This window comes from Oncorhynchus kisutch, unplaced genomic scaffold (genome assembly GCF_002021735.2).
Source record: "Oncorhynchus kisutch isolate 150728-3 unplaced genomic scaffold, Okis_V2 Okis06b-Okis10b_hom, whole genome shotgun sequence".
In the NCBI taxonomy this organism is placed as follows: domain Eukaryota; kingdom Metazoa; phylum Chordata; class Actinopteri; order Salmoniformes; family Salmonidae; genus Oncorhynchus; species Oncorhynchus kisutch.
Window position 1 is genome coordinate 2,066,478 of NW_022261983.1, and position 18,804 is coordinate 2,085,281.

At 46.1% G+C, this 18,804-nt stretch overlaps 2 protein-coding genes, 1 long non-coding RNA gene and 1 other non-coding gene across 4 annotated transcripts in view; 2 read left to right on the plus strand and 2 right to left on the minus strand.

Annotated features, from left to right (window-relative positions):
* The first annotated feature begins 232 nt into the window (after positions 1-232).
* On the plus strand, positions 233-9,361 carry LOC116359906 (testis-expressed protein 2-like). Its single transcript, XM_031813862.1, has 5 exons — positions 233-336; positions 4,730-4,837; positions 5,250-5,459; positions 5,889-6,009; positions 6,976-9,361. The coding sequence occupies exons 1-5, from the start codon at positions 260-262 to the stop codon at positions 7,129-7,131; spliced, it is 672 nt and encodes a 223-aa protein (XP_031669722.1). The 5' UTR covers positions 233-259; the 3' UTR covers positions 7,132-9,361.
* A 399-nt stretch (positions 9,362-9,760) lies between these two features.
* Positions 9,761-11,122, minus strand: LOC116359907 (uncharacterized). Its single transcript, XR_004206803.1, has 4 exons — positions 10,881-11,122; positions 10,681-10,794; positions 10,377-10,481; positions 9,761-10,185 (listed from the first exon to the last, which is right to left on the minus strand). It is a non-coding gene; the product is annotated as an uncharacterized LOC116359907 (long non-coding RNA).
* LOC116360036 (small nucleolar RNA SNORA50) lies at positions 9,900-10,041 on the minus strand. Its single transcript, XR_004206878.1, has one exon. It is a non-coding gene; the product is annotated as a small nucleolar RNA SNORA50 (small nucleolar RNA).
* Positions 11,123-11,200: 78 nt separating the features above from the next.
* The window catches only part of LOC109881302 (serine/threonine-protein kinase/endoribonuclease IRE1), a 29,088-nt gene continuing 21,484 nt past the window's right edge, over positions 11,201-18,804 (plus strand). The window contains exons 1-2 of the mRNA XM_031813852.1: positions 11,201-11,530; positions 17,354-17,474. Coding sequence (XP_031669712.1) covers positions 11,450-11,530; positions 17,354-17,474 — 202 coding nt within the window. The 5' untranslated portion in view covers positions 11,201-11,449. The remainder of the gene's footprint in view (positions 11,531-17,353; positions 17,475-18,804) is intronic.

Here is an 18,804-nt window from a genome sequence, read left to right on the forward strand (position 1 = left end):
TTGTAGTAACTAATCTGATATGGCTATGTAGTTTGTTGGCTGCATCCTCAACGGTGGAGAACGTTTTCATTGCAGGGAGGTGTGAAAACAGTTCTGCCTCATTATTCCACTATTGCCGTCCAATGGCAACGATGGTATGTTAGTAATGATTTACCATCCCTCTTTTATCCCTTTCTCTCTTTCTCTCTCTTTCTCTCACTCCCTACACGTTCTAGGTCTGTGGTTTGATCTTGGAGTATCCTACACTGGTTCCTTCATCATGACCCTGGAGACCAAGATGAACTTGGCCCGTCTGGGGAAGGAAGGAGAGGGGCTGGGGGAGCAGGGGAAAGAGGGGTGAGTATGGAGGAGGTAGGTAGAGTGGCTGGGGGGAGCAGGGGAAAGAGGGGTGAGTATGGAGGAGGGAGAGGGGCTGGGGGAGCAGGGGAAGAGAGGGGTGAGTATGGAGGAGGGAGAGGGGCTGGGGGAGCAGGGGGGGAAAGAGGGGTGAGTATGGAGGAGGGAGAGGGGCTGGGGGAGCAGGAGAAGAAAGGGGTGAGTATGGAGGAGGGAGAGGGGCTGGGGGAGCAGGGGAAAGAGGGGTGAGTATGGAGGAGGGAGAGGGGCTGGGGGAGCAGGGGAAAGAGGGGTGAGTATGGAGGAGGGAGAGGGGCTGGGGGAGCAGGGGAAAGAGGGGTGAGTATGGAGGAGGGAGAGGGGCTGGGGGAGCAGGGGAAAGAGGGGTGAGTATGGAGGAGGGAGAGGGGCTGGGGGAGCAGGGGAGAGAGGGGTGAGTATGGAAGAGGGAGAGGGGCTGGGGGAGTAGGGGAAAGAGGGGTGAGTATGGGAGAGGGGCTGGAGGAGCAGGGGAAAAGAGGGGTGAGTATGGAGGAGGGAGGAGGGGTGGGGGAGCAGGGGAGAGAGGGGTGAGTAGGAAGGAAGGAGGGAGAGGGGCTGGGGCAGCATGGGAAAGATGGGTGAGTATGGAGGAGGGACTTGGGGAGCAGAGGAGAGAGGGGTGAGTATGGCGGAGGGAGAGGGGCTGGAGGAGCAGGGGAAAGAGGGGTGAGTATGGAGGAGGGAGAGGGGCTGGGGGAGCAGGGGAGAGAGGGGTGAGTAGGAAGGAAGGAAGGAGAGGGGCTGGGGAAGCACGGGAGTGAGGGGTGAGTAGATAGGAGGGAGATGGGGCTGGGGGAGCAGGGGAGAGAGGGGTGAGTAGGAAGGAGGGAGATGGGGCTGGGGGAGCAGGGGAGAGAGGGGTGAGTAGGAAGGAGGGAGAGGGGCTGGGGGAGCAGGGGGGAGAGGGGTGAGTAGATAGGAGGGAGATGGGGCTGGGGGAGCAGGGGAGAGAGGGGTGAGTAGATAGGAGGGAGATGGGGCTGGGGGAGCAGGGGAGTGAGGGGTGAGTAGAGGAAGGAGGGAGAGGGGCTGGGGGAGCAGGGGAGAGAGGGGTGAGTAGGAAGGAGGGAGAGGGGCTGGGGGAGCAGGGGAGTGAGGGGTGAGTAGGAAGGAGGGAGATGGGGCTGGGGGGGGGGGGGAGCAGGGGAGAGGGGTGAGTAGGAAGGAGGGAGAGGGGCTGGAGGAGCAGGAGAGTGAGGGGTGAGTAGATAGGAGGGAGATGGGGCTGGGGGAGCAGGGGAGAGAGGGGTGAGTAGGAAGGAGGGAGAGGGGCTGGGGGAGCAGGGGAGTGAGGGGTGAGTAGATAGGAGGGAGATGGGGCTGGGGGAGCAGGGGAGTGAGGGGTGAGTAGATAGGAGGGAGATGGGGCTGGGGGAGCAGGGAGGGGTGAGTAGATAGGAGGGAGATGGGGCTGGAGGAGCAGGGGAGAGAGGGGTGAGTAGGAAGGAGGGAGATGGGGCTGGAGGAGCAGGGGAGTGAGGGGTGAGTAGATAGGAGGGAGATGGGGCTGGGGCTGGAGGAGCAGGGAGTGAGGGGTGAGTAGATAGGAGGGAGATGGGGCTGGGGGAGCAGGGGAGAGAGGGGTGAGTAGAAGGAGGGAGAGGGGCTGGGGGAGCAGGGGGAGGAGTGAGGGTGAGTAGGTAGGAGGGAGATGGGGCTGGGGGAGCAGGGGAGAGAGGGGTGAGTAGATAGGAGGGAGAGGGGCTGGGGGAGCAGGGGAGTGAGGGGTGAGTAGATAGGAGGGAGATGGGGCTGGGGGAGCAGGGGAGTGAGGGGTGAGTAGGAAGGAGGGAGAGGGGCTGGGGGAGCAGGGGAGTGAGGGGTGAGTAGGATAGGAGGGAGATGGGGCTGGGGGAGCAGGAGAGTGAGGGGTGAGTAGATAGGAGGGAGATGGGGCTGGGGAGCAGGGGAGGAGGGGTGAGTAGAAGGAGGGAGAGGGGCTGGGGGAGCAGGGGAGTGAGGGGTGAGTAGATAGGAGGGAGATGGGGCTGGGGGAGCAGGGGAGGGAGGGGTGAGTAGATAGGAGGGAGATGGGGCTGGGGGAGCAGGGGAGGGAGGGGGTGAGTAGATAGGAGGGAGATGGGGCTGGAGGAGCAGGGGAGGGAGGAGGGTGAGTAGATAGGAGGGGGGAGGGAGATGGGGCTGGGGGAGCGAGGGGTAAGGACATAGAGATATGTTGTATTTAAAATGTTCTATTTACTATGTGTTAAAAAGAGCACTCAGGGAGATATTATAAATCTTAAAATCAAGTAACTGACTTATATAGTACTTTAAAGTATGTGCACCTCTTTGGTTATGTAGGCAATACATGTGAGGATTAGTGGCATTCAGGATGTATGATACTGAACAGAGTGTACCTTAGCAACACCTTTCTAAATACTTATTGGCTCCATTCACTGCCTGACTTCATCTGGAACTGTTAACGTGTTTTGTTTGACTTCCAAAATGCTATTAGTCAATTAGTGGATGCTGGGAGGGGATAATGATGCTGGGAGGGGATAATGATGCTGGGAGGGGATAATGATGCTGGGAGGGGGTAATGAGAGTTACAAAAAAAATTGCTGTAAATCTAGATCAACAGCATGGCCTTTGAGCATGTGCTAATGGCTGAATTGATAGGGTCTGTTCAGTGTTGTTCTACGCTCATAGGATATGCAGGCTTTTGTTCCAGCCCACATCAACACACATGATTCAAGAATAGGTGTGTTAGTGCTGGGCTGGACCAAAAACCTGCATCACATGAACAGGATTGAAAACACTGCGTTTGAATGAGAGAGGCATTGTTAACTGTCACATTTGCAAATTTTTTCTTCTTTCATTCCTTTATTCCCTCTCTCTCTGGATTCTACCTCTGACCTCGGTGGATGTGTCTTATTGCTGGTGAGTTTGGGAAAGATTTCTTTCTGCCTGGTATACTGAAATCATCCCTCTTTTTTTCTCTTTTCATATTTCACCCTCTTTTGTCTCATGGAATCAGCTTCCCTGCAAGCCAGTTGATCCTTTAAAAGCCCCGGCAAGGAATGAGTCTGGTACCAGATCTGTTTGTGCTGTCTTGCCATCTTCTATGGCAGTGATCACCAACCTTTTCTGAGTCGAGATCACTTTCTGAGTCAAATGCAAGCCGATATCTACAGCTCAAACATGACTTAAACGTAAGCCCATTACAAACAGTTCTGTAACAATGAGGTTTGTGCAGTAGGCTATAGGCCCAACACATTATCATTGCATATTGCTATGCTTGAATTGCCCTGCCAATGTTGTTCTTCTCAGACCATTTTGAAATGATATTTAAAACATTTAGGTATATGATCACACTGGTAATAGCAATGCAAGCTTATCTGAGCACTCTGCTATCGACTACTCCTTCAATGCAGCTGCAGTGCTAGTTTTAGTGGAAGTAGGGAGAACGCACATTTTATTGGTTAAAGTGTTGACGGTGCTGAATGACAACTTAAACATAAACTTGCTCACAAAAACAGCAGCTCTTTGCTTTATTCGTAAACTTTTTGAAATCTCACAGTATCAACTTTACTGTGCATTCTGGGCTTCTTTTTACCATCTATGGCTCGAGGAAACTGTGCACACACGGTGGTCTGAGCTACCTGATTGGCCAGTGGTAGGCCTATAGGTGCACTTGATTTGCTTTTTGGGCCTGCTGTGTTGTCTGAGTTCTACCTTCAGATGCATGAAATTGTAAAAGAATGGGAACACTGCCTTCCTGGTGCAACTAATGATGCTGAATCAAGTGCACCTACCACCAACAGTGAAACGGGAAAAAAGGAACACAAGGCTTTATTATTGTTTTTTTTTACAGAAATGTTTGGTGATCTACTAGGAATGCCTTGGAGATCGACCAGTCGATCGTGATCAACCGGTTGGTGACCACTGACCAGGCTATTTCCCAGCCAAGGCCTCTGAGGGATCAATCGTTCTGGGAATGTTTAATAAGGGATTTGATGATAGTCTTTGAGCTGCTCAGCGAATCCTCTTTGGAGTGTACTTGTTTTGACGAAAAGGGAAGAAACTCCCTCTGCAAACAGTGGGCATGGCCTTGTGAGCAGAAACATGACTTCTCATGCTGTACCACATGGGAGTCCTTTAGGCTTTAGTCTAGGGTAAATGTTAGTCCCCGTTCAGTACTGAAGGAGTGTCAGCTTTGACCGTTGGAACGAACTGCTGTGTCCAGACTGGATTTGCTGAGGGCTTCCTAGGCACAAATGCTGCCAACACCGCTCCCCAATAACAACAGACAATTGCTCATACTAATTTCATCTGTTTTCCACTTCCATTTCTTAAAGCTGACTAATACTCATCCCCTTTGTTCTCATGTTTTGTGTGTGTAAAGGCCCAGACCTCGGGCCTACTGCCTGGCAGATAGTGACGAAGAGTCCTCCAGTGCTGGATCGTCTGACGAAGAGGATCCCCCAGAAATCCCCATGGACATGCTGGGGGCGGAGGGGTGAGAACATCATTAGCATCAGGCCGTGTCTGTCTCTGTTTCCATTTGTGTGTTATATTACAATGAAGAAGAAACAGAGAACACAGTCAATTATGCAGGCTAATAATCGTGCAGCAATTGTTGGTTATACTTTATTTTACAGCCCGGTTTAAGGTATTGTCCTAAGTGCCACAAACAGATACAGGCAGGAACTGCTTTCCGGCCCAGAGTGACAGAATGTACCCACTCACTGCCCTGTATAGTGGGTGGAGGGAGAGACTAATGAATATCTGATGATGCTGACTCACTCCCTCCTCTTCCTTTTCCGACACCTCTTTCACCTCCTTCACTTCCCCTCCTCTCCCTCGTTCTCCATCTCCTCTCTCTCCTTCTTCTTCCTCCTATTACTTCATCTCCTCCTCTTCCCTCACAGTTTCGTCGGAGGCCACCGGCCCAGTAAGATCATGAGGTTTGTGGACAAGATCGCCAAGTCTAAGTACTTCCAGAAGGCCACGGAGACAGAGTTTATCAAGAAGAAGATCGAGGAGGTGTCCAACACGCCACTGCTTCTCACCGTGGAGGTGCTGGAGTGCCGCGGGATGCTGGCTGTCAACATACCACCCCCACCCACCGACAGGATATGGTACGTTCCATCCATCCCACCTCCCCTCACTGACAGGATAATGGTACGTCACAATACCTTCATACAGTTACATACCACCTCCCCCCACCATTAGGATATAGAACGCCCCATCACCCTCATACAGTATACTTAGCACCTACCCCCGCAGACAGAATTTGGTACATTCCGCTCCAGGGGTAAGGTCTGAATATTGAATATCCAGTGTGAATATGCATGTTATTCAGCTATAGAGATACAGAAGGGCTTAGCCTGGCTTGTTGACACAGTAGCCCACATGTCCTCTGCTGGTAATATGAAGTAGAGGAGTCAAAGCATTATAAAAAGGAAGACTAGTAGCTTACTAGTTCAACGGGTATAAGAGAAACCTTCCCCAGGATATTAGGATACAGTAAGCCAATGGGTGTAACATAGGGAACCTTCCCCGTCCAGGTATGGCTTCAGGAATCCCCCCCACTTGGAGCTGAAAGCCCGGCCCAAGCTGGGTGAGAGGGAGGTCACGCTGGCCCACGTCACCGACTGGATCGAGAAGAAACTGGATCAGGAGTTTCAGGTACGCTGAGACCAGGGAGAGTAGAGCATTAACAGCTCTCTACTTGGATTATGTAATAACTGTATTGTGTGATCTGAAATCCAGGAGCTTTGACTGAGCTTTTCCTGAACATGGGATCTGCCTGGGAACATCTCGGGCTCTATAGTCTTTCCTGGTCAGAAAGATCTAAGTCCCCCTAACTATTTGTTAATACAATTTGATTAATCATATCATCACATGAATGTATCTTTTGTTCAATATGTATCGAAAGCTTTCAATTTCTCTTAGCTTTGCATCTCTTCCCTTGTCAACAAAGTGAATGTCTTCCCAGTGTTAGACAATGATGGGACTGGGACAACATAAGAGTGGTGTGTGATGTATTTACAGCATCCCACCAAGCTGTACTTCAAAGACAGTATGCTTGTGGCTCTCTGTCTTCATATAATGATCAGGCTGCTCCTAGAACTCTGCCCTGAGGCACACCTGTTCACAACTCAGTTATTCTGCCAGGCTACGAAGTAGAATTACATGTATCCCTGTTTGAGACTTCGCTACATTATTATTATCCTTACCACACACACTCAGGCACAGAAGTACGCACACATCAGTTGTGAGTGACTATGTATGGCTTCCCAAAAATACCAGACTCCAGACAATCCCCAAATCCAATCACACAGAATAAGATTGACTGCAGTCTCCTGGGTTTTTGTCCGAAATCTGCCTTTCTGCTGTAACTGGTGTTGAGGCCTGTTTGTTGTTTTCACAGAAACACATACTGTATAACTACTATAAATTGCTATTTTGTGATACCAGCTAGACCAAAGCACCTCGTTCAGCATTCAAGTGATAAACTAAGATTTGTGTTCTTGTCAAACATACAGACAAAAGGCTTATCATAAATGTAATAAATATTTGTGGCACACCTTTAGCTTGAAGTGTTTTCTGTTTTACTCCTAGTTACTCAAGTTCTCATTTTTGTTCTCACAGAAAATATTTGTGATGCCAAACATGGATGACCTCTGGCTACCCATCATGCACTCTGCCATGGACACCCGTTCTAATGCCAACCTGGCTACTGTGACAACATCGACCGATGCCTTGAGGGACCCAGACCTCTCGGAGCCTGAACTCTTTGACGTGTGAAGACAACAAGACTCTCCGTTTCTGGGGTGTTGCTAAGGATAAGTCACTGGCGACCTGACATCCCAGTAACCACTGGTGCCAGCGTCGCAGTGGGCGGGGCTTACTTTCCTTCCCTCAGGACAGTGGGCCAATCCCACAGCCACTCCAGACTGTGGATCCTCTACCAGGAAGTGAAGAAAGGCAGAGAGATGGAGAGAGACAGCCTGCTTACTTCTCACTTGGCTGGGAAATACTGCATCATTGGTTTGAGGGAATATTAATCTGAGGACGGTGTCAGACAGGTCATGGATTCACAGAGCATTTGGATTGTAAGTGTGTGTGTGGTCAGACAAATTGCCATGCAGTGTAAACTGAAGAACCACACTACCTGTGATATACAGCAGCTACACCAAACGTCATAGATGAACATGAAAAGTGTGTGTACTAATCGAATTCCATGATATGCCCTGCATTTCTTTTTCCATTGACTTTCAGACCCGAAACCCATGAAAAAAGAATGGGTGTAGATGGTCATAGAGAGAAGGCTGTGTGTGTGATTTGTCACATGCTTCATCATCTAATGCACATATGGGCATTGTGAGACAATGTCTATCCCTTTCTCCGCCCCCTCCCCATCCATAGCGTGGCATTCCTTATGCAAACAGGTCAACGCCACTGTGCATCGATCAACAATACCATCCTACCCCCAAAACAACTCAAACTGCAGAAGGCAGGCATGTGGTAGTTACTGAATAGCCTGGGATGAATACCCTTGCCTGAGACCTGAAAATGTGTGTTGGATCCTCAAGATGTCTATGCTTTAGCTCAGCGTGCTCACACTCTTGTGGCATGGGTATGAAACCCGAGTAAGTCACAGATGAAGGCTATATATAGTAGTTACTGACTGTATAGCTTGGGAGCTTTCATCAAATGCATAGGGCCTTCAGTGTCTTCTGTCCACCATTGCCTCAGCCATTCTGAAGTCAAACCACATTGTTGACGAGGTGTACAAATACCAACCATAAATCTATGTATTGTCACAAGTCTTACAGCTATGATGTCAAAAGAGGTGTGTAGAGTGTAGACAGAAGGCCTAATGAATGTACCTGTACATGTAAAGCAGGCAGTTCCCTAACTGGGTCAAATATAAAGGACCCTAATAGACTGCTGACCTAGGGCTCGATTCAATCAGATCCGCTTTAGGCGACATCTGCATAATGGTTGTTTTGCTGGTGGAACTGCATTAGAGCAGTCAAATCCACAAGCGGCTTCTGGAATTCTACCTAAAGCAGACATTACCATTGTGTTTTGAGTCGCATTAAGAGAAATCCTATGCAGACCAGCTTACAAGTTCCAACATTGGAATGTGAGATGTTTTCTACACCTTAATTAGGCTGTTAGTTTTTTTTTTGAATGATTTTCAATTTGAGTGTCATTTTCTATATAGACTATACTTTCTCATTCTGAACTTCTAATGTGTGGGCCGGTGTGGCTTTGTGACAATGATCACAAGAGCAGCTGCTCACCGATTTCACAGCTTCAACAGTTACACCTCCAAAACATTAGCTTTGCGGGTGTCATCTAACCCTGGTAAATGCTTGATCTGATTGAATCGAGTCATTACTTTGGCAGTGGCAGGAGATATTTCTGGAGTTCATTTTCTATCAACTGTTTTAAAACGCAGTCAAATGCATTTGTCTCGTCTTATAGGCCAAGCAGCACTTTCACACACATCTCTTTTTAAAACTGTTTCTCAACCTTTTTTGTACCAGCAACTGGCAAATCTGGTGTCTTATTCAGGGGGTGAACTTGTACAGCAAGTCTCACAATACAGAAACAGGAGATAGGCTCCTGCCCTGTGGTCCATTCTGGTCCGGACAAGGTATGCTTAGTTGCTGCCAAAGCTATGCGTTTCCTCTTTGGAGCACCACTGCGCTACATTACTCCATTGTCAGACACCCATCGGAGGGACTGATCAGCAACATCCCAGGGCCCGGCCATTGAGCACCACTTTCTTAGACCACGTTCACCAGCTAGGATACGTTACAGCTTCCACACTCAGATTCTGAACATGTTTAGACGCCTGCAGCTGGTGATTCAAACAGCCATAACTTATGTTAGCCATACCGCTCAACCAATGGAAACATGAGCCATTCAGTAAATATGACTGCTTTTCTTTATCAATTTCCTGTCTTGAAATACCTGACTTCATGCTATGTACATGTGAAAAATAAACCATTTCAAATATCAAGCAATGACTGGCGCAGATGGTTTTTTACCGGTGACATTTGGGTTGTTTGCCACAACTTTGTTCAAATGTGTGTGTGAGGCTTTAGTGCCACTTGAATAACAAGAAATTCTAGTCAAATGTTTACAGCTAAGTCATGTCATAGGTTCTTTCCTCATACACTACCGATCATTACAGTTGCAGTGACGGGAAAAATATATAAACTGGAATTTCAGTTGCGTTGAGCGATGTCACTACAGTTCTGATCAATAAAACATTGCTTGCATGTAACCAGGCATGCTTTGACAACAGTACCTCATCCTAGGCTCATTCAAACTAATGAGTGGTTGTTTGGGCCATCGTGACTTGTGCTTTTGAGTTATAGGGACATTAAAATGTCACTGAATAAATAGTATGCAGAGCTAAAAAAAAAAGTTGATTTAATCTTTCTATAACAATACTGGTTTATTCCTTGTAGCTCTAAAATTAGGGAATGGTACTTCAAAATCACCAAGTATTCAGATTAAAGCTCAGAATACACACATGACAAATATTAGTGAGTAGATGTGAGTTGCATTTAAAAGAGAAACTTGGGATGAAATGCCAAGTAACCCCAGTTATAACAAGCCTTTGATTTGTTCTTGCAGCTGTAGCTTGGCCTACAGAGCCATGGAGAGGGCTCTGCTGGTTCAAAGACAGTGCATACAGTTACGATATAAATTAAAACATAACAGTCCACTACAAATATGACTTTATTGGATAACTTAATGTTCAATAAACAGAGTTGTATTAGTTGAAGTCGCTCCATGGTATTCATTTTGCACCACATTGGACTCCCATGACTGCATCTAGATCCACGAAGAGAAAAAAAAAACACAAATAAGCCTACTATTTCAAACAGTCAGTCAGTTTGATATGAGAATGGGTTATGTCAGAATACAAAAGGTAACTTCACCATCAATCAGAAGTCTAACGCATTAAACATCATTCATAAAGCCACCCCCCATTGCACTACAGATGTCGAGATCACAGTATTCACCTTCATGTCTTTGAGGGAAACCTGAATGATGCAGGGTTCCTTCGTAGAAAGGCGCCACTTACACGTCACCTGCTCCAAGACAAGCCACATTAACTCTACGTTTCCCTGAAGTCGCAAAGGCAAAAATAAGCACAAAGTTATTCACCAAGACTGGAGACAACCACATTGATGTCCATACCTGGGTTAGGAGTCAGAACAACAAAAGTCAACTTCACTGTCAATCAGAAGTCTAACGCGTTAAAACATCATTCATACAACCATGGATATTTTCTAAGGTTATTGGATTGCCATTGCATGCAACTACCTCAAGAGAACACAAGGGGTTCCATGGTCCCAACGTGGACTCGAGGGCCATGCTGCGGACCACGTGCGCAGTCTCCGCACATGATTGTGGTGCTCGTAATGGCCTCCGACTTTCCTGGGGAATAGAATCAAAACATTAACGAAATGATTTAGCATCAAGGATGTTTAAAGTCAATCCAGATGTCGATAAATGAACCTTACCTTGAACGAGTCGTAAGTAGCTAGTTAGCCATTAGCTACTGGCCTTTTTACTGAGTTCCTTGCCAAGTTACATAATAGGGATTTAGTTGACGTTCACTCACTACAGTTTTCAATGTATAATCTTCTGGCGTCCATCAAACAATATGGGTAAAAAAAGAAAATCGAGTTTAGTCTGCACAGATTGAGCCATGCGTCAGACGTACGCTCCATGTTCCTCTTGCTTGATGTAATGTGACCGGAAGACCCCCGACGAATTTATACTTGCATGCAAAGCATATCCGGTAGCTAGCTGTGTACTTATTGGTGGAGAGACATCCTAGAATTTCCCCCCCTCCTCCACTGTTTCGGACTTCGCAATCTAAGTCCAACACCCACATATTCATTTCAGGAAGATGCAAGTTGGACCGGCACAGAGCCAGAGACACTTGATTACCGAAGCGAGAAGAGTAGCAACGCCACAGACAAACTGAAATGTTTTGATATCGTAACTCTTTGGGAATGCCTCTTTAAAACTTGGTTGTATCGACGCATTGCATTCTATGTAACTCGTACTACCCCGTCTGGACTGTATGATGGACTGGACGGTTAGCAGTCGGGCCCTATTGTGGTGCATTTTCACGTTACTGTGTAGTATTGACCCACTTCAAAGGGTAAGTAGCTAACCTAACTTACGATACTGAACCTTAGTGGGAGGAATTGACATATTGGCTAACTAGTTAGCTAATGGGTTTAGTGGTTAACACCTAGCTAATATTTACAACTAGTTAGCTAGCTGATATTTTTGGCTAAATGGTTATTAGGCTAGCTAACGTTAGCTAGTATACTTGGCTGGTTGGCTAGCTAACAACCAGTTATATATTTTATGCCTAGTTAACTAGTGTCGACTCCAACTAAGCTAAGGCTAATATAGTATGTTGTTAAATTGCTTGAAGTAGCTACTGTAGTATTAGCTAGTCTCCTGTTTTTGTAGTAGGGGTAAAATTACAGATAATGTAGTGTACAGCATTTATTCAACAACCTAGCCATTAAGTCACACTAGTTGGCTAATCTAACCATGCCATAAGATGAAGCCAAGGCATTAGAGCCAGGCTGGGGACCCTAGCTAAATTGATACGATTAGACTTTAGACCCCCATGTAAAGAGTCTGTCAGTAAAGACCAATCAGGTGAAGTTCCACCACCTCACTAGTTGCTGGAGCAAGCCCTTTGCTCTGTGTTAAATGTTTCTTTCTAAAACATAAAATAAAAATATTCTGATAGTGCTTTCAAAATGTAGCTATCCAACATGTCGCTTTATGAATAGCAGTGCAGGGATGTTTGTTTAACACACTCAGTGCCCTAGTAATTCAGCATGCTTGTTCTGGTTGTGCTCACACTCTTGCAGTCAGACTTGTAGGTAGAGCTGGGCAAAAATCCATATAACGATAAATTGACTATTGTCATGATAACAATACATTGAACTATAAGTTAACATTAATGTGGGTCAGTTTTTATTTTTTATTTATTACCCTTAATATTACTACTTTGAATGTTGTAGCTATCAGTTTCCCATCAACAATCACCCATATTAGAAAACGTATTTAATTTAAAACTTCACATTTCTCTAGTAGGCCCCTATAGGGTATTTATTGTAATGAATGATATCAGCAAAATGTCCATGATAAGTGGTCGGTTTGGTTGGTGTTGACAATTTTCGGTTCATTGTCCCAGTTATACTTGCAGGCCGTGCTACCATGTGCGTATAGACAAGTGTTCAGTCTGTGTATGTTCTGTTTGACTGTGTGTGGGCGTCCTATCTTATCACAAGGCCAATGGCTGTGCAGGCACTGTGTGCTGCTGTATTAGGGTCTGTGCAGAGACGGTGCCACTGAATTTTGACAAGTGGAAGGAAGCTAAAATGGCCATGCACAGAGGAATCACAAAACAAACATGCTTGATGTTTTAAGTCTCTGCACACACTAATATCTGGCCATCTGACCTGCCTACGTGTGCATTGCATGTGGGCAAAACAAGTAGACAATTAAAATAAAACCACAGTGAAATTTAATGCAAGGTGGTGTTGAGGGCAAGATGCTCAAGATGGGACACGCAGGTTGTTCAACACAAAATATACATAACCTGGTCATGCATGGCCATTTGTACACCATGTCAGTTTAATTTCTTCACCTTTTCAAAAAACATTTCCTCTTAGATTTTGATCTGTGGTCACCAGATAATGAGCATCATCAGTTCCTGTCTTAATTCATGCCTGCACACAAACTGTGAGCGCTACAGCGAGTCTACAAATGGGAGGAAACATTCAGACTGTTTTGGAAATGTTCCATTGAAGGTGAATAATGGAGGCAAGGTTGATAAAGCACTTGATAGAGTCAAGCATTAATTACCTTGTACAAATTGTCAAATTTGCTGTCAATAACACCTCTTCAAGGCAATGGTCTGTTCTGATATAGCAGGTCAGTTAACAGGGATCCTGCAGATTTGGGTTGGAAGGTAATTTCTACATTCAGTTCCACTAAGTATTTCTGAAGCAGCTTGTACCGTGTCTGGTTTCTGTTCTCCATGTCCCTTCTGGAGGGTGCATCTAGCGTCAATGTTTTTCACTCTCTTTTTGATTAGGCCTATGAATTCTGTAGGCTAGTGCCTCTTAGTGGTTCCAGTAGTGGTTGAGAACATTTAGGCCTAAGCCTAGATGCAATGTAAAAATTAAAAAAATACACTCTCAACGGTCTCTACCAGTGAGACCTTTAGCTCTAAGCATCAGTAGCATTACATTACACTGAAAAAGTACTTGTTTGCCCCTCCTTTGTGTTCCCTCTTCCCTGGAAGGCTTTGATTCCTATTGACTGATGGTGGGAAACCTGCCAATCACATGTACCTGATACCACTGCCCGAGAACTCTTAGGCATGTTCATTCTGTCTCTCTAATGGAACATGGCCTCATTGCAGAGGCAGAGTGAAAGCTCGGAACCTGCCAAGAATTGTTTCGTCCAAGTTTGGGTACATTATGTAACCCTAGCAGTGTTACGCAATGTCTGACTTCTTTCCCTGGTAAAAAGCATTAGGACATGTAAACCAAACGGGGCCTGCTCCAATGACCTTTTCTCTCTACTCCCGCTCCCAGATACAGACCAGTATAGAACTGAACTCCCCTCCTCTATACTATCAATCATACCGTATAGCCTAACAACCGCGTACAGATGTCTCAAGGATGCACTTTTAGGCCTGTAGGTGTTAAACGTTGTTTCGAACAGAGTGCTGCTTCTCACAAACTCCAACCGTCTGACAGATGTTCCAGAGATGTTGATTTTGAAACTGAGAGCAGGCTGGAGGTTTGTGGGGATGAATAATAATACATTGACATTGATGGTTATTGTTTTTCTGTTCCTGGTACTGTTCTTATGAGGTGATAAACCAGTGGGAACAACCACAGGTGTCCAGTATTGACACAAGCTCTCTCCGGTGTGTAGACTGTAAGATTACAGCAGGGTTAACTGAACAAACAAACCCAGGAACACACACGCTTCCTTCTTTTTTATACCAAATACATTTTTAGATAAACTGCTAAATAAATGAGCTGTAGCTAGCAAACAGCACCTAAGTGAAGTGGTTAGGTTATAATTGCTTTGATTTCATCAGATAGGCCTAGCGTCATACAGTAACCTTGGTTTTCTTTCGTTACTCCAGCAGGCCGAGTGTGTTTGGTCTGGTCAATTTCGTAGACTGTAGACGGCTGGGAGGAAGACAACATTACAAGGCTGTCTGATTCATAGAAGGCCAGGGGTGATTCACTGAAGTGTACTCTGTTTGTTCTGGATGCCATGTGCTCCTCAGGCCCTGGCTTGCTGGTTGTGATGGGGGGGGGGGGGGGGGCACATTGGTTTCTGGCCTAACAGCACTTAGGCCTAGTTCTCCCTTGTAAGTGTCTGAGTGCTGGGTAGGTCCTGGAGTAATTATAGATCAGTGATCTGCCTTTAACAGAAACAGCAGGGAATAGTTATACTATCCTGAGTGCCCTTTGGAGGGCATGTTTCATCCCATTGAATTAAGATGTTCAATTCTATGTTCTACTGTTCTAACTTTGGTTTGGCTGGAGGAGTGGGGGTGGGGTTAGTGGAGTAGGTTGGTACACACACAAGTCATGCAAGGTATTAAAATCCCTCTGGCCCTAGCTGCCTCCTTTAGCTGGGTCATGGCTATAAGAGATGTATAGCTTTTGTGAAATGAATGTCAAAATATGTTTTTGGTGTATTTTAGCTATCCCTAACCCTTCCTAACCTTAACCTGCTATGCTAATTATCCTAACCTGCTAGGGAAAGTTTTTTTTTTTTATTTTTTTTTACAAAAGCTGTATCCCATCTAGTCAAAACCCATGAGCAGCCAGAGCACTCTACAGTACAGACACTCCCACCTGGCCTCTTCCTGTGCCAAAATCAAAATGAAGACTACGTATCGCATATCAGTGTGATGTTTTTTTTTTAAAGATCCCTTGCACTCACTGACCACAGAGACTTCTAAGGAAAGAAACACCCCCTTGGATTGACTGGGCCTCTGTCAGAGCCTAAAGTGTGGTCAGTGATTCAGGCGCGGCATACACCCACTTACGCCTGCATACATTTTTGGTTGTTTCATTCCTTCTCTCCAAAATTGCTGTCCATGTTTTTCTACTGAACCCAGTCAAAGTCTGCCCATGTGGGCTTGTGTCCCTCTCCCAGAGAGAGTGATGTGAGAAGGACTGGAGAGAAACACATTCACATGTCCATCTCAGCCCACTCTTTGTCTGTGCGGTGACTGAGAGAGACATTTCTCCCTGAGTTCCACAGTAAAGCAAGCCGACCATGCTTTCTTTATCAGCCCAATATTTTTTTATGTAACCTTTATTTAACTAGGCAAGTCAGTTAAGAAAAGAACAAATACAATGACTGCCTACCCTGGACGACACTGGGCAAATTGTGAGCCGCCCTATGGGACTCCCAATCACGGCCAGTTGTGATACAGCCTAGCATCGAACCAGGATCTGTAATGACACCTCTTGCACTGAGATGCAGTGCCTTAGACCGCTGCGCCACTCGGGAGCCAAAATGGTGATATTGGTGACTCTGCAGACAGCAGCGTGGCTCTTTTGCAGAAGTTCTTAAATCTTGGCACACGTGTTCCTCCTCACACCCTTTGTGCACTAGCTGCACTCTTCAGTCTCCCAGTCCTGACCCTTACCTAGCCTTCCTCCCCACTCTTCAGTCTCCCAGTCCTGACCCTTACCTAGCCTTCCTCCCCACTCTTCAGTCTCCCAGTCCTGACCCTTACCTAGCCTTCCTCCCCACTCTTCAGTCTCCCAGTCCTGACCCTTACCTAGCCTTCCTCCCCACTCTTCAGTCTCCCAGTCCTGACCCTTACCTAGCCTTCCTCCCCACTCTTCAGTCTCCCAGTCCTGACCCTTACCTAGCCTTCCTCCCCACTCTTCAGTCTCCCTTTTGAAAACAACAAATAAAGGCTCTGCATGGTCAATCTGACATCTGAAGTGGCCGTACAGCATTTACTGCAAAGCAGCCTCCAGTCTTCAGAGCTTTCATGCTTATTGTGCTTAGCGGAGCAGAGCTATTGTGAAGGAGGTTGTCAAAGGAGTGAGTTTGTTTTATACAGGACGTACTGCCCCAACCTACTGTCAACCAATTATGTAAAAAAAAAGAAGATATATATATATATATATATGAGGCACAGAGCTTGATTTGGCCTCTGCGTGCCTCCTTTTCTCATTTTTCAAGTGAAGTGAAGGTCTTGTTAGGGACTATGCGAGCACAGACGAACTGAAGCATGCAGAATCCTTAACTCCCCCGCAGGCAGGTAGCGAGACCTAACCCCTCATCTGCTCCTAAGTGTTTTACACAGCCAGTTTGGGGAGGGGGTAATGTTTGGCGATATGGGGCAGCAGTTAATCCTTGCAACCTTTCGGTTACTAGTCCAACACTCGGCTACCCTAGGCTACCCTGCCGCCCCGGCAGTCCTTGAGGGAAACGGTCCTTCTCAGTATTGGCATTCCTCTGGGGCCTTATAAACTGCAGGAGGTTCTCTACTATGGCAGCATATTGCCTGTATTCCTATGTAGTGTAGACTATTTTATAGTTAGGTATGATCAAACTGATTATGAATCCGTGTTCATTAATACCACCATTTCATTAGTTCCAACCGTTCATTATTCATCACGTATACAATACAACGGCACACATGCGTCCTTGGCTCTATGGCTATAGTTTCCATTATTATAGTGTCTAGCCATAGAGGCCATGGTCATATCAGGGCTGATATGGCCAGAGCTCTTTGGTCAACAGAATGTACTTGCATTGGCTGTAGATGAAACTCTTTTTGAAAGAGGAGAATACTAAGATTAGGCCCTTGGCTTATGTTGAATACCACTAAAGAAGACTATCTTCTGTTCCCCTATAGATGTGCTTTTACAGTATTTTGTGTTCTGTCTTGCAGAGTTTCTGCCGCGCCAGCACCGTCTCCCTCCCCGAAAGCCTGCTCTTTGTGTCCACCCTGGATGGAAACCTACACGCCGTCAGCAAGAAATCAGGCTCTATCAAATGGACGCTGAAAGAGGGTAAGGAGGAAGAGGAGAGTCCTGAGTAATGCACTAGCGCCTTTGTTTGTCTCTATCAATCTTTAGCTGCTGTTTGAGTTACACCTGTGAAACAAAGTGCCATTGTTGTTCCACAAGGATCACAATCGAGACCCCTTTAGTTTGTGAAACTGAAGAAGAGCTCTATTTCGTCTTTTGTTGAATGGTGGAAACCAGATTCAGAGCAGAAACATTATTTTCAGAACTAATCACACAGTGTACGAGGCAGTGGGAAGAATGCTCGTGTCGGCCTACTTTTTTTTAACCTCAGCTGCGTATCATTGCATGTACTAATACTGTAATTACAGCTATTGAGGTACTGAATGGTTAGAGAAATCAACACTGCTCTAGTGAGCGTGGGAGTAGGCTGTCGATCATAAACTATGGTAACTGTGTTATTCTCAGGCCTACCTCATAAAGGGATGTATTGACAGATTATTTTTCACTGTGTAAATGGCATTTTTGAGGCATTTCTGGGTTTAGATAATGGTGGGTGTTTTCACTGTATTTTCTGCTCTCCCGGCGCATGAGTAAATGCAGTGAACTCTTTGCCCACGCATGCTAACCTGGTAATCATTAACCTGGAGAGAGTGGGACAGATATAGCCTTTAATCGTGGTCAGCCATAATAGGCAGGGGTGAACTGCTTCGCTGTATTTATATTTCTCTTGTTTTTGTTCTACTTTATTTTATAGTACTACTGATAATGATTACTGCGTTGTTGGAGGAGAGCTTGCAAGAAAGGCGTTTCACTGTACTTGCTTGTGCACATGACAATAAAAAAAAAAACACTTTCATATCTAAACATCCTGTCTGAGGTTACATGGTCAGAATGAGCATTGGTATGATTAGCATATTAATGCAGGGTCTATTTACTAGAAGTCATGTAGCTAGGCTAGTAACGTTACTGAATCTCCATTTTGGATTCAAGGTGAACAACAAATGCAAATCGTATCAGATGGGCTGAATAACAGGGAAACGGTGGATCACAAATGGTTGACCTTTCATGTCAAACCAGCGAGTCACACCTGATACTGTATAACATCATTAATAAACATGAGAATATGGAATTGGTCCCATCTGAGCCCTGTGTTTCCTCAAAAGGCCTTTTTAATATGGACATGGACAGGGATAGCAACAGGTCGCCTTTCTCAAACATCTGCTCTCTTCCCTGAAGCCTAACTAACTAAAGCCCACATCCAGGAGATATGCAGGTCTTCCCTGAGGCCTAACTGACTATAATGCCCACAGAAGGAGCCTGGAGGGAGGTAGGAACCTGTCACTCAGGCCCAGCAGGTAGGATCCAACCCAGG

What these genes read in the sequence shown, in the direction of transcription:
- LOC116359906 (XM_031813862.1), top strand. Translation starts at nt 260, where the DNA reads ATGACCCTGGAGACCAAGATGAACTTGGCCCGTCTGGGGAAGGAAGGA. An exon ending in GACATGCTGGGGGCGGAGGG is followed by an intron (nt 4,838 to 5,249) that starts GTGAGAACATCA and finishes CTTCCCTCACAG; the next exon opens with TTTCGTCGGAGGCCACCGGC. An exon ending in CCACCCACCGACAGGATATG is followed by an intron (nt 5,460 to 5,888) that starts GTACGTTCCATC and finishes TTCCCCGTCCAG; the next exon opens with GTATGGCTTCAGGAATCCCC.